This window comes from Gorilla gorilla, chromosome 21 (genome assembly GCF_029281585.2).
Source record: "Gorilla gorilla gorilla isolate KB3781 chromosome 21, NHGRI_mGorGor1-v2.1_pri, whole genome shotgun sequence".
Lineage (NCBI taxonomy): Eukaryota > Metazoa > Chordata > Mammalia > Primates > Hominidae > Gorilla > Gorilla gorilla.
Genome location: NC_073245.2, coordinates 48,140,772 through 48,154,415, shown reverse-complemented (window position 1 = coordinate 48,154,415; position 13,644 = coordinate 48,140,772). Strand labels below are relative to the sequence as shown.

Sequence of the window (13,644 nt, the reverse complement as noted above, 5' to 3'; positions counted from 1 at the left end):
GCCCTGAGAGCTGATTAAAGCAGGGCTAGTGCAGACAAGGGTTAGTACACGGGAGTCACACCAACGCGTTTCAAGTCTCAGCTCCATCTCCTGCGAATGTGCGAGTCTGGATGGACTACTTCATGTCTCTGAGCCTCTGCTTTCTCGGTGGGAGGATGGGGGTACTAAAACCTATTTGGAAGGTTCATGAGGATGAAATAGGGTAAGGCACATAAAAGCAAGGCCAGCTTACAGTCAGCTTACCATCAATGGAAAAGACTGTTAGCCCTGGTTGCTTTGCTGAGGCCCAGTATTTCCTGGCTTTGTTTTATGTGCCAGATACCTCTAGGAAACCTGCCTGATCCACAGGACCACAAACCTTTTCTAGGATTTGGTAACTCAACCTTTCATTCATCCATTTGAAATGAAATAGATTCTAGCCAATATTTATTTAGTACTTACTATGTGCAAAACTGAGGGATTTTACTGAGGGATTTTCACAAATATGTTCCACAGTAACTGAGGGGGCTTCACTGGCCCCATTCTACAGGCGAGAAAACAGGTCTGGTCAGGAAGGTGAAGTAACCCGCTCAGAATCACACAGTAAGGGGCTGAGCTCAGAACTGAAACTGCGTCTGTCTCAAAAGACTGTGTTCTTACCACCTTGCCCAACACTGTTTAGACATAGTCAAGGGCACAAGGATGCATGAGATACAATCCCCTCCCTTGAGGGGCTTGTAATCTAGGATCCCCTTGGCACTATGCAGCAATGTATTTAACACTGGTGACACCAACCTGCAGGAGAAAGTCTGGGAAGTAAGGATGATGAGACAGAGAAACTCTCAAATCATACAAAGCCTCACTGACAACTGAGGACAGGGCACAATGAGCCTAGTGAGCAGTTAGAGATGAAAACACCGGCAATGAGGTGATACAAGGGGGTTCTAGAAGAGAATGACTTGAATAGCAAAAAACCAAAAGTGGCTCTTGGGAAAACTGATGAAACCAGCAATATTTTGACAAAGTGTACCATTTTTACTACAGGGCTTCAAAGTTAAAAGTCAAAATAAAGCTATCATACAACTGGATTGAAAAAATTCTGCCTAACAAAACATTTGACTCATTGTTTGCTCATGCTAAGAATTAACATGTAGGTGCAATTATAATGCAAACTGCCTTAAAGAAAAGATGAGTTTTCCTAATCCATATCTCCTTGCTACTTCCCACCTCTCCCTCCCTCTGCACCCGCGCCCCCCACCTCACGTGCCACACTTGACTATGCCATTTTGTGGGTGCTTCCTGGAACCAAGGATCTTTGGCTTAAGTGGGCTCTCCTGACTTTGCACCCATTTTGGCAAACCAAAAAATATCTATGGTAAGCAAATTTAAATACAGTTTTATTAATAAATATCTTCCATAGAGCATTCAAACTAGGAGGATAACTTACAAGCATTCACGCAATGAATGAAGAACAAGTACAAGGCAGCCACATACCTTTGGGGAGCTGGGTTTGGGGTCACTGTCCCCCTTGCTCCTGTCTTGGTCTAGAGGCCAGCCCAGGCGCGGGGAAAGGGAATCATCGCCATTCTCATGGAGGGGGTTGACCGCATCGTCGAGGGCAGAGCCCCTCGTCTCCACCACCAGCTTCTGCTCCACGGCAGGGTAATAGGCGCGGGGCTTCTGGTAGCAATGCTCACTGGTGATATAGGATTCCTCCACAGAACGCGGCATGGGCAGGGCCAGGGGCCTGGGCTTCTCCACTGCCCCGTTCAAAGTTCTATAGCTTGGAGCTTCCTCCTTGCTCCTGGTGTCAGTGACAGGGATGTTTCTGAAATGAGATCTCCCCTCCCCTGAGTGCTGTTTCCAAGGCTGGCACCACAGCGGCAGATCAGGATGCTCCCGGCTTCTGTTGAGAGGACAAAGAGGACATGGGCTTTGGAGTAACTGGCACCATTGCAGGGGTTCTCAATTCCTAAATACTCTCCCAGTAGGGACAGCAGCTCCACCTGGGCCATCTGACCACACACTACCATTTGCTAAACACGAGCGAATGTGAATCCGTGGTCTCCTAGGAGACCACTCCTTAGTGAGCTCCCACTGTGGTCACACACAGTGAGTGGGACTGGACTCTCAGTCAGAAGACCTGACTGGATTTCAACTCTGGGACAACTCACTCAACCAGCATCATTCCTACTTCCTCCTCTGTGAAACTGGGCTAATTATCTGTCTGATCTGTCTGCTATTGTAAACCAAAAATAAAATTCTAAGCCCCTCAACCAACCTGAATGGACCCCTCCTCTTGGCCAAGAGCATTCCAACATTAACCTGAAACACTAGTTCAGGCCATGATGGGAAGGGAGTCAGACAAGCCACATTATACCCTTTTCCCTTTGGAATTCATGCACAACTGACCAGCATTAACATTAAAACGGGCCGGGGGTGGTGGCTCACACCTGTAATCCCAGCACTTTGGGAGGCCGAGGCAGGAGGATCACGAGGTCAGGAGATCGAGACCATCCTGGCTAACACGGTGAAACCCCGTCTCTACTAAAAATACAAAAAAAATTAGCTGGACGTGGTGGCGGGTGCCTGTTGTCCCAGCTACTTGGGAGGCTGAGGCAGGAGAATGGCGTGAACCCAGGAGGCAGAGCTTGCAGTGAGCCAAGATTGCGCCACTGCACTCCAGCCTGGGCGACACAGCAAGACTCCGTCTCAAAAAAAAAAAAAAAAAAAAAAACAACAACAACAAAAAACCATTAAAATAGAGACCCTCAGACTGACAAAACAGACTGTAGCAATTAAGATACCAACATAACAGATAGCAGGTACTGAAAGAAATCAAAGTATTTTACCCCAAAATATATTTCTTTGACATATTTTGAACTAGCCCTGGAAGCTGTCTCTTGAGGGGAAATCTACATTCTATGGAGAACCTCCTTTCCTTTTCAGGTCCTTTCCTGATCCAGGAGAAAATTAAGGAAGAGTCTGGCACCTTTTTAGGTCTGATAAGAAACATTTACAATCTATTCTCTCTGAAGCCTGCTACCTGGAGGCTTCATCTACATGGTAAGAACCTTGGTCTCCACAACCCCTTATGTTAACCCAGACACTCCTTTCTTTCTTTCTTTCTTTTTTTTTTGAGACGGAGTTTCGCTCTTGTTGCCCAGGCTGGAGTGCAATGGTGCGATCTCGGCTCACCACAACCTCCACCTCCCAGGTTCAAGCGATTCTCCTGCCTCAGCCTCCCAAGTAGCTGGGATTACAGGCATGCGTCACCATGCCCAGCTAATTTTTTATTTTTAGTAGAGATGGAGTTTCTACATGTTGGTCAGGCTGGTCTCGAACTCCCAACCTCAGGTGATCCGCCCACCTCGGCCTCCCAAAGTGCTGGGAGCCCAAAGGCGTGAGCCACCAAGCCTGGCGACTGGCCTTTAGATAATAACTTGACTCTTTAGATAATAACTTAACTCTTTCAACCAATTGCCAATCAGAAAATCTTTGAATCTACCTATGACCTGGAAGCCCACCCACCCCTCAAGTTGGTCTGCCTTTCTGGACCCAACCAATGTACTTCTTATATGTATTGATGTCTTATGTCTCCCTAAAATGTGTGAGACCAAGCTGTATGTAGCCTGACCACCTTGGGCTCATGTTCTCAGGACTTCCTGAGGGTGTCTCACAAGTCAAGGTCCTCATATTTGGCTCAGAATAAATATCTTCAAGTATTTTACAGAATTTGACTCTTTTTGCCAACACCATCAAACATTGAGTTTCATAACAATTAAGTGAATTAATGGTGGTAAAGTGCTCTTCAAATGTGACTTACTAAAAATAACCTTAACTTATTAATAAACAGTCACAATGATCCCAGCATGTAATGGCATTTGATTACAAAAATGCAATGATTACCCAGGGGTTAAAAAAATAAAATCAACTGTCCTTTATGTATAGGTCATTAATGATAAAGCTTCTAAAAATTATTCTGAAAATTTATTCGCACCATTCCAAAGAAAAAGGTTTGTTATTAAAGAAAAGAACAGGGATTCTTATCCTTTTTAGGGCCAGACTCCTGTGAGCATCTACTGAAAGCTGTGCCTCCATGTATGTGCACATAAAATGCTGTGGATGCCTTCCTGTACCTTCCTGTGAAAGTGGAAGTGGTCATATACATGAAGGCATACAGTGATGTTACAGAACTAAAATTCTGCTCCCAAGGGCCTGCAACTATCCCATCTCAGCTCTCCCACTCCAGCAATCCGATACCACTGCTAGCCACTGAGGAAGAGGGGAAATAATTGGCATCAATTGTTTGGGACACCTCCAGACAGGGCATTAGCCTGTCCCAGGAGCCTACCCAGGACCCAGACACACCACTAAAACTGCTCAGGGGAAATGGGAGTCATTGTTAACTTTCAGGTCCACTACCTGTTAACATGGAACACACGAGCCATAGTACAGACCTGCTCTTTATTAAAAAAACCATTAAAGTCTCTGCTTCCTCCCACCTACAATTTTCATCCTTCCAACTGCGATCTGAAGTTGCTACTTCTCACAAGCATGACCCTGCCATTTCCTTGTAAGCCCTGTCAGTCATGAAGAAGGTAAGCACAGCCATCCAGGCCATGTTTTTTATGATGACAGATGCTCTGAAGTTACTCCCAGTTTTACTGTTTGTCTTTGAAAATAAATTCACCAGGTCACTGGGGAACAATATTTCTGAGAATAAAGACCCAGAGCCCATGACAACAGAGACCATCCATGAATACAGAGACACACTGGGGCCACCTTCCCCTTTCCCAGGATCTTTTCTCCATTTGTAAGAAGTACCAAGATCTTCCTATGCCCTCTTCTGAACTGGTAGAAGACAGATTTAATTCTACTACAAACAAAGTAATTTCTCTAAAGATGAAGGATCTAGATGAGGATTCAGAAGGGACAAGGGGCTAGGCACAGTGGCTCATGCCTGTAATCCCAGCACTTTAGGAGGCCGAGGCAGGCAAAGCACTTGAGCCCAGGAGTTCGAGACCAGCCTGGGCAACATGGCAAAACCCAGTCTCTACTAAAAATATGAAAACTAGCCAGGTGCGGTGGTACATGCCTGCAATCCCAGCTACTGGGGAGGCTGAGGCATAAGAATCGCTTGAACTCGGGAGGCAGAAGTTGCAGTGAGCCGCGATCATACCACTGCACTCCAGCCTGGGTGACAGAGTGAGACCCTTGTCTCAAAAACATAAAAAAAGAAAGGGCAAGGCTTCAGAATATGGGCCAGGGCCAGGAACACTGGCATTTCCGTAAGAAAAAAGAGAACAGCATCTGACAGAACCCTCAAATGAAAAGAAATGCAGGCGCCTATAGTCCCAGCTACTCAGGAGGCTGAGATGGGAGGATAACAATTATTATTTTTAAAAAGTTCAGCCCTATTAAGACTGTCGAGAAGAAAATAATAAAAATAAAAGAAATATGAGCCAGACACAGTGGCTCACACCTATAACCCCAGCACTTTGGGAGGGCAAGGCAGGTAGATCACTTGACCAGCCTGGGCAACACAGAAAGACTCCATCTCTTAAAAAAAAAAAAAAAAATTTTTTTAAAGAAATATAGCAAAATTTACAATCAGGAGTAGCCCCTGAGGTTTCCCAGGCACTCACGTGGACCACCATCCACCTACTTCATTTAATTGCTGCCATCTCATTAAAAACAAACTCATTTGGTTTATATGGGGTTACGTCTTCCTGTTTTATGAAATGTGAGGAAATAGCTAGTCTCTGACATCCTATCCAGGGCCGTCATTTGATTCAGTTCACCTCAACAGATTCTGCCACAGCAACTGCTAATTGCCCCAGCATCCAACCTCTCCTTCTCCTTTTATCCCCACCCCCACCCCTACTCCTAAGTATAAGCAGGGCCTGTGGCCACCTGCTCAGCCTACCCTGCCATTAGGCCTGTCCATGAAACTATTTGCCCTCCCTCTTCTTTCTCTCTTTTCCCCCTCCTGGGGACTGGGGTAGAGCTGAGGTGCAGGTGAAACTGCTTCAACCATGCAAATGGGGGTATCCCAAGAGAATGCCAGAGCAATAAGACAAAAGGAACCTAAGACCATGCAGATAAGGGGAACCCTAAGAGAATGCTGGAGCCGTAAGACAGAAGGAAACAAAGTTCCCAACCCGACGGATGGAATCCTGGAGAAAGGTCTCCTACCTAGCCTAGATCCCTGCCTAGCCTTGAACCATTCATTTATATGAGAAAGAAACTTCTGTTTTGTTTGAGCCTCTATGTGGGGGGTCCTTGTTATAGCACCTCAGCTTTTACCCAAACCAACGCAGACCCAATGTTCCCTCCTCCACCACCTTTGTCACGCAGATCTTGAAGCCAGGCCTCTGTGTGCCAGAGAGCACAAGAGGAAGCAGATTCCCATCTCACCATCTCAGGGTCCTGATACTCCACTCTGCCTGACACCAGGCCTCCTCTAGGCCTAATCAGCACAAAGGAAATCCTATCCAGGAGCAGCCTATCAAGTCTTAACTCACTCATGGCACTAGTCTGCCACTGTTTACAACTTAAATAAAAGCAGTCCCTGACACAGACTATACTAAAACCAAAAGAAAGCTCACAAGGTCATGCAGCATCACATAGAGAGACAGTTGGAAAAGTACCTGACAGAGCCAGGATTTGGATTCTAGTCCAAGCTCCACCCATGGAAACCATGGAAGAGGCCTACCCCACTCAAGGCCCTGTTGCTGTATTTGGTAAAGTAGGGTAGGTTATAACAGCCAAGAGACCGACCAGGCGCAGTGGCCCACGCCTGTTATCACAGCACTTTGGGAGGCCGAGATGGGCGGATCAGTTGAGGCCAGGAGCTCGAGACCAGCCTGGCCAACATGGTGAAACCCCATCTCTACTAAAAATACAAAAAGTAGGCCAGGCGCAGTGGCTCACGCCTGTAATCTCAGCACTTTGGGAGGCTGAGGCGGGTGCATCGCAAGGTCAGGAGATCGAGACCATCCTGGCTAACACGGTGAAATACTGTATCTACTAAAAATACAAAAAAATTAGCCAGGCGTGGTGGCAGGCGCCTGTAGTCCCAGCTACTCGGGAGGCTGAGGCAGGAGAATGGCGTGAACCCGGGAGGCAGAGCTTGCAGTAAGCCAAGATCATGCCACTGGACTCCAGCCTGGGTGACAGAGCGAGACTCGGTCTCAAAAAAAAAAAAAAAATAATCCAGGTGTGGTGGCACGTGCCTGTAATCCTAGCAACTCAGGAGTTTAAGGCAGGAGAATCGCTTGAACTCAGGAGGTGGAGGTAGCAGTGAGCCAAGAACATGCCACTGCATTCCAGCCTGGGTGAGTGAGTGAGACTCTGTCTCAACAACAACACAACAACAACAACAAGCCAACAGACTCCAGTAAGAGCCACATGTGTTTATCACAGCTTACATGAAGTTGGGTCATCTGACATATAGAATGCAACCACAAGAGGAAATTCACACTAAATTTCATTCTCTGGCCACTAAAAGCCAGAAGTCCAGCTCCAAAAGGTTTAAAGCTTTTCTGTATGAGCAAACCACCAAGAGACGTTTTTACTGAGCAACCACTGTGCTAGAGAACAGGCCTGCCAAAAATATCTGTTCCAGCAGCTTTTTCAATTTTACCTTTTTTTACAAATCAAGAATGTTTAGAATGAGCTGAGGCAAGCCCTGGCATGGTGGCTCACGCCTGTAATCCCAGCACTTAGGCCAAGATGGGCGGATCACCTGAGGTCACCTGGCCAACATGGTGAAACCCCGACTCTACTAAAAATACAAAAATCAGCCGGGCTTGGTGGCGGGCACTTATAATCTCAGCTACTCAGGAGGCTGAGGCAGGAGAATCACTTGAACCCGGGAGGTGGAGGTTGCAGTGAACCGAGATCACGCCACTGCACTCCAGCCTGGGTGACAGAGCAAGGCTCTGTCTCAGAAAAAAAAAAAGAATGAGCTGAGTTGCTTGAGCCCAGGAGCTTGAGGCTGCAGTGCTTGATGATCGCACCTGTGAGTAGCCACTGCACTTCAGCCTGGGAAATAAAGCAAGACTCCATCTCTCGTTAAAAAAAAAAAAAAAAGGAATATTTAGCATGAAAGGGATAAACAAAATGTGGCATACACATAAAACAAGTTATTACTCAGCCTTAAAAAGGGAGGAAATTCTTACATATGCTATAACACGGATGAACTTTGAGGACACTATGCTAAGTGAAATAAGCCAGTCACAAAAAGACAAACACTATATGACTCCACTTACATGAGGTCTCTAGAGAAGTCAAATTCAGAGAGGCAGAAAGTAGAATACTGGTTGTCAGGGGCTTTGGGGAAAGGGAAATGGAGAGCTGTTGCTAAAGGGTACAGAACTTCAGTTTCACAAGTGTTTTAGAGACTGGTTGTAAAACAACATGAATGACAACTGTGCAGAACTGTACACTTAAAAATGGTTAAGATGGGGCCGGGTGCAGTGGCTTACACCTGTAATCCCAGAAATTTGGGAGGCTGAGGTGGGTGGATCACCTGAGGTCAGGAGTTCAAGACCAGCCTGGCCAACATGGTGAAACCCTGTCTCTACTAAAAATACAAAAATTAGCCGGGTGTGGTGGCGTGTGCCTGTATTCCCAGCTACTCAGGAGGCTGAGGCAGGAGAATCACTTCAATCTGGGAGGTGAAAGTTGCAGTGAGCCGAGATCACACCACTGCACTCCAGCCTGGGCGACAGAGCGAGACTCTGTCTCAAAAAAAAAAAAAAAAAAAAGGTTAAGATGGTAAATTTTATATTATGTATATCTTACAGCAATTAAAAACAAATAACTCAGCCAGGTGCAGTGGCTCATGCCTGTAATCCCAGCACTTTGGGAGCCCGAGGTGGGTGGATCACTTGAGGTCAGGAGTTCAAGACCAGCCTGGCCAACATGGTAAAACCCTATATCTACAGAAAACACAAAAAATTAGCCAGGCATGGTGGCATGCGCCTGTAGTCCCAACTACTTGGGAGGCTGAAGTGGGAGAATCGCTTGAACCCAGGAGGTGGAGGCTGCAGTGAGCCATGATCTCACCACTGCACTCCAGCCTGGGTGACAGAGTGAGACTCCATCTCAAAAAAAAACACTCAGAACTGTACGCCAAAACAAAAAACAAACCAAAATACACACACCATGTATTGATTCTGTTGGTGGCTTCACGGCTGCATACAATGTCAAAATTCAATGAACTCTTTTTTTTTTTGAGACGGAGTTTCGCTCTTATTGCCCAGGCTGGAGTGCAATGGCACGATCTCAGCTCACGACAACCTCCGCCTCCCGGGTTCAAGCAATGCTCCCGCCTCAGCCTCCCAAGTAGCTGAGATTACAGGCGCACACCAGCACGCCTAGCTAATTTTTGTAATTTTAGTAGAGACAGGGTTTCACCATGTTGGTCAGGCTGGTCTCGAACTCCTGACCTCATGATCCGCCTGCCTCGGCCTCCCAAAGTGCTGGGATTACAGGCATGAGCCACCATGCCCGGCCTCAATGAACTCTTAAAGTGGATGAACCTAATTATATGTAAGATATTACTCAATAAAGTTTTTTTTTTTTAAAGAATGTTTATCCTGAAACTGATAATTTTTAGTAAAAGTCTCAAACTCAGTTTTATGATTTGATTGCTTTGGTAGCTTTCCAATTTCTCAGATTTACTCAGCCCCCAGACCATGCCAAACAGACTGCTCCCAGCACTGCAGGTGCCACACTTACTGCAAGATGCTCATCTTGAGCTGCAGGCCATGCAGAACCTCAATCACTCTCTGCACATCACCAAGAAGCTGGTGGGTGGCCACGATCTTCTTGGCATTCTGATGGGAGTAGTTCTCTTCTAGAAATGCCAGGCCATGCATATGTCCCCTGCTCAGCCACTCCTTGTCATACCAGTACTTGAAGCCAGGCCTCTGACCTACAGCAGTGACAACAAGAGGGTTAAAACAAGGCCTGAAGGAAACCCAGGCCATTTCATCACTCTCACACAATTATCATACCAACTACTGGAAGAATAGATTAGTATACTCATTTTGTTCATTTATTCATCCAGTGTACATTTTCTTGGCACCTACAATATGCTGGGCTCTCTGTTAGGTAGTGGGGATAAGGTAATGAATAAGGCATGTACTTCCTCATTTCCTGGAACTGGCCAGAGGTGAGCTGGGCACCTAGATTATCTCTAAATTTATATCATAATATTCTCTCCCCTACTTAAAACCTTCCACTGGCTCCTACTGCTCAAAGGAGAATACCCAAAGCCCTAACTCTCTAACTCTGGCTTACTGAGGCCCACAGGACCCAGTTCCTTCCTGTCTTCCCCTCCATACCCTTACACTGGCCTCATTTCAGTTTCTGAAACACATCAAACTCTTTCCAGCCTCAAGACCTTCACTTGCGCATCCCTTCTGTCTGCAGCACTATTCCCTAAGCCTTTGCAGGGCTGGCTCCTTACCACCTCCTCAGAAAGGCTTTTATTTTTTTTCCTGCTTTGTTGACAGGGTCTCACTCTGTTGCCCAGGCTACAGTGCAGTGGCATGATCATGGCTCACTGCAACCTCAACCTCCCTGGGCTCAGGTGATCCTCCCACCTCAGCCTCCCGAGTATCTGGGACTACAGGTGTGCACCACCATGCCTGGCTAATTTTTCTTTCTTTCTTTCATTTTTTTTTTGATGGAGTTTTGCCATGTTGCCCAGGAGTGGGGCCTTCTGCTACTTCCCAAAGTTGAGAGCATCATCAGTGCCTCAAGTCGTCTTATCAATTTTCCCGTCACGGCATTCATCACTACCTTACACAGTCTTGTTTACTTAACTTGTTTTAACTTCTGTTTCTGGCTCCCAACCCAATTAAGAGCCGAAAGAGTAGGAACTGTCTTGTTCATGGTTGTATCCCCAGTGCCTGGCAAAAGGCATCTTGAATGGACTTATCAAATGAATGGAAAGATGCCTCGAGTCCCCCTGCAAATGTACCTTCTACCACCTAACTCAACAGATGATGAGGCCCCTTCCCTTCTCTGTACCTGTTATCCATTCATTAGAACAACATAGGAACTGGATGGCTTCAGCCATCCTATTTGTTACAGGGCTCCTTAGGAAGGACTGAAAACAAAAGCACATGTGACTTATCAACATGACCTGCTCCAAAGTCCCAGGGAAAAGCTTTCAACCAGACTGTTGTTCGACTGTCAATATCTATAAAAACCCTGAAACACCCAGGTGATTCCTATTAAGGTCTTTGAGCTACTTCTGGCTTTACTAATACACATGGTGGGGATACACCTTGATTCTGTTAAAACTATTTTTAAGTAGCCTTTAAAAAACGAATCTGTTAAACTTTTGGTCCAGCCCTCTGCAGAGTCAGTCTATAAAGGTAGACCCTGTGGCAGACATGCTCTGCTCAGTTCAAGGAAGAGTCTATTCACAGTATTGGCGATTAAAGTCGTAGAAGTTCAGTAAGTGCACAGGATTTGATGAAGATGGTGTGTGTGACTTCTAAAGAAGGAAAAGTAGAGAGAAAGACACAGTAGGGAAAAAAAGATTTTTAAAAGGTATGCTAAGGAGCCTTCAGGAATATATGGGGGAACCCCAGAGGCAGCTGCTGCAGGCAGTGCCTAGAGCAGCAGGATTCAGAGCTGCACTACCTGTTTTACAAGGCAAAGGTATGAGACAACTGGTTCTCATCGCCTGTCTGGCATTAGCTGGTGGCGTGATCTTGGGCCAGTCATGTCCCTTCTGGACTTGTGTTTGTTCACCTGTCAAATCTTCTGACTATTCTTTCCTTGGGATAAAGGGACAAGTGGAGGCAGATGCTTCTAGTACAAGGAGACAGTGTCACAACAGAGGCCTTCAGGCCCAGAGGGGACCTGCATGCTGTTAAATGAACTGGTGGCCAGTCCCTCCCTAGACAACCAACAAAATCAAGAGATCTGGCTCTGCAAACCAGTTCTAATTCCAATTTGCTTTATGAGGAAAGTCAACTGTATCCTCAAGGATCAATTTCTTCCTCATAAGCAAAACTGGGAGTAGGAGAACCAGGCCCACCTCATCGGACAGAAAGGAGTAACGGAAGCAGAGGCTCTCAAGCACTGTCTAGCTCTAAAGGAATCAGGGGACTAGAGCTGAGGGAGAACCTTACAAGTGGTAATGGGAGACAATGTCACCATCCCATGGAAACCAAGACAATGAACTGCATATTTACAATCCACCCCTTCTAGAAAGGAGCAATCAAGAGCCACAGGTGACCCCTATAGCCATGGAACTAACTGATCCTGCTAAGGAATTAAGTCACTGCTCAGGGTGGCAACAGGCTCTACCCAACCATGCCTTCCTCCTTCCCCTCAAGGGCATTTCTCCCTTCACGATGGCAGTGATGTGATGAAGGGCAGATGTTGCCACAGGGGGCAAAGGCAAGTTTCTAACCCTCCAATAGCCCCCAAAAGCCAAAGACAGAGCCCACACGCCCATCCTCATGAGTCCTCAAGAAAAGGAAAAGGTGCCAATTCGGCAGCACATACACTAAAACAGGAACAATACAGAGAAGATTAGCATGGCCCCTATACAAGGATGACACTCAAACTTGTGAAGTTTCTACATTTTTCTACAGAGCTTCAATCAGGCAGGATGAAAGTTCTGGAGATCTGCTGTACGACATTGCGCTTATAGTTATTAACAACAATACTGTATTGTTGAGGGTAGATCTCATGCTTTTGTTTTTTTTTTTTTTGAGACGAAGTTTCGCTCTTGTTGCCCTGGCTGGAGTGCATTGGCATGATCTCGGCTCACTGCAACCTCCGCCACCCGGGTTCAAGTGATTCTCCTGCCTCAGCCTCCCAAGTAGCTGGGGTTACAGGCGCCTGTCACCATGCCCAGCTAATTTTTGTATTTTTAGTAGAGATGGAGTTTCACCACATTGGCCAGGCTGGTCTCGAACTCCTGATCTCAGTTGATTCACCCGCCTTGGCCTCCCAAAGTGCTGGGATTACAGGCGTGAGCCACTGCGCCCGGCCTCATGCATTTTTTTTAAACCATAATTAAAGAAAAGGAAAAGTTCTAGCTCAAGGCCAGGCCTTCCACTAGGTGGGCCCCTTCACACATGTGCTCTTATTGCTACGTTCAGGATAGCTGGCCACCAGGCAGGATAGCAACAGAGGCGAGGAGGAGCTGGAGTCTAGCCGATGCTGAAGAAATGAGTCTCAAGACCACAGACATTTAGAATGTGTCACAGCCAGCTGTGCCAAGGAAAAGGCTACATACTGTTATATCCCTGACTCCAGAAATCTCTACCTGGAGGGTCTTGGCAAACATAACAGGTGTATTTCTCGGGCACATTTTCTTCCAGTAATCCCATGCAGACCCCATGCTGCCAGCACTGGCACTCTTCACACTGTTAGAATTAAAGAAGCAACAAAAATTAAACTCAGAAGGTGTTCTCCATCCAAAAGTAAGACCCACCTGCTGAGGGGAGGGGCGTGGGAGGATAGAAGGAGAGGGGAGGAAGGAGCACTCCCTCCTGACTAACGTGGAACTGAGCTGCTGCCACACATCTGGAACTGCACTGTCCAATATGGTAGCTACTAGCCACATGTGGCTCTACATTGAAATTAACAAGGTAAGCTAAAAATTCAGTTCCTCAGTCC

General features: G+C 46.5%; 1 protein-coding gene and 1 non-coding gene across 4 annotated transcripts in view; one reads left to right on the top strand and one right to left on the bottom strand.

Annotated features, from left to right (window-relative positions):
- The window catches only part of PHF20 (PHD finger protein 20), a 183,402-nt gene that overhangs the window by 11,116 nt on the left and 158,642 nt on the right, over window positions 1-13,644 (bottom strand). For all 3 annotated transcript variants that reach the window (XM_031005036.3, XM_055373429.2, XM_055373432.2), the window contains 3 exons: window positions 13,292-13,391; window positions 9,730-9,925; window positions 1,474-1,885 (listed from right to left, as the gene is read on the bottom strand). In XM_031005036.3, the coding sequence (XP_030860896.1) occupies window positions 1,474-1,885; window positions 9,730-9,925; window positions 13,292-13,391 (708 nt within the window). The remainder of the gene's footprint in view (window positions 1-1,473; window positions 1,886-9,729; window positions 9,926-13,291; window positions 13,392-13,644) is intronic.
- LOC115931812 (U6 spliceosomal RNA) lies at window positions 12,501-12,606 on the top strand. The gene has a single exon (XR_004068258.1). It is a non-coding gene; the product is annotated as a U6 spliceosomal RNA (small nuclear RNA).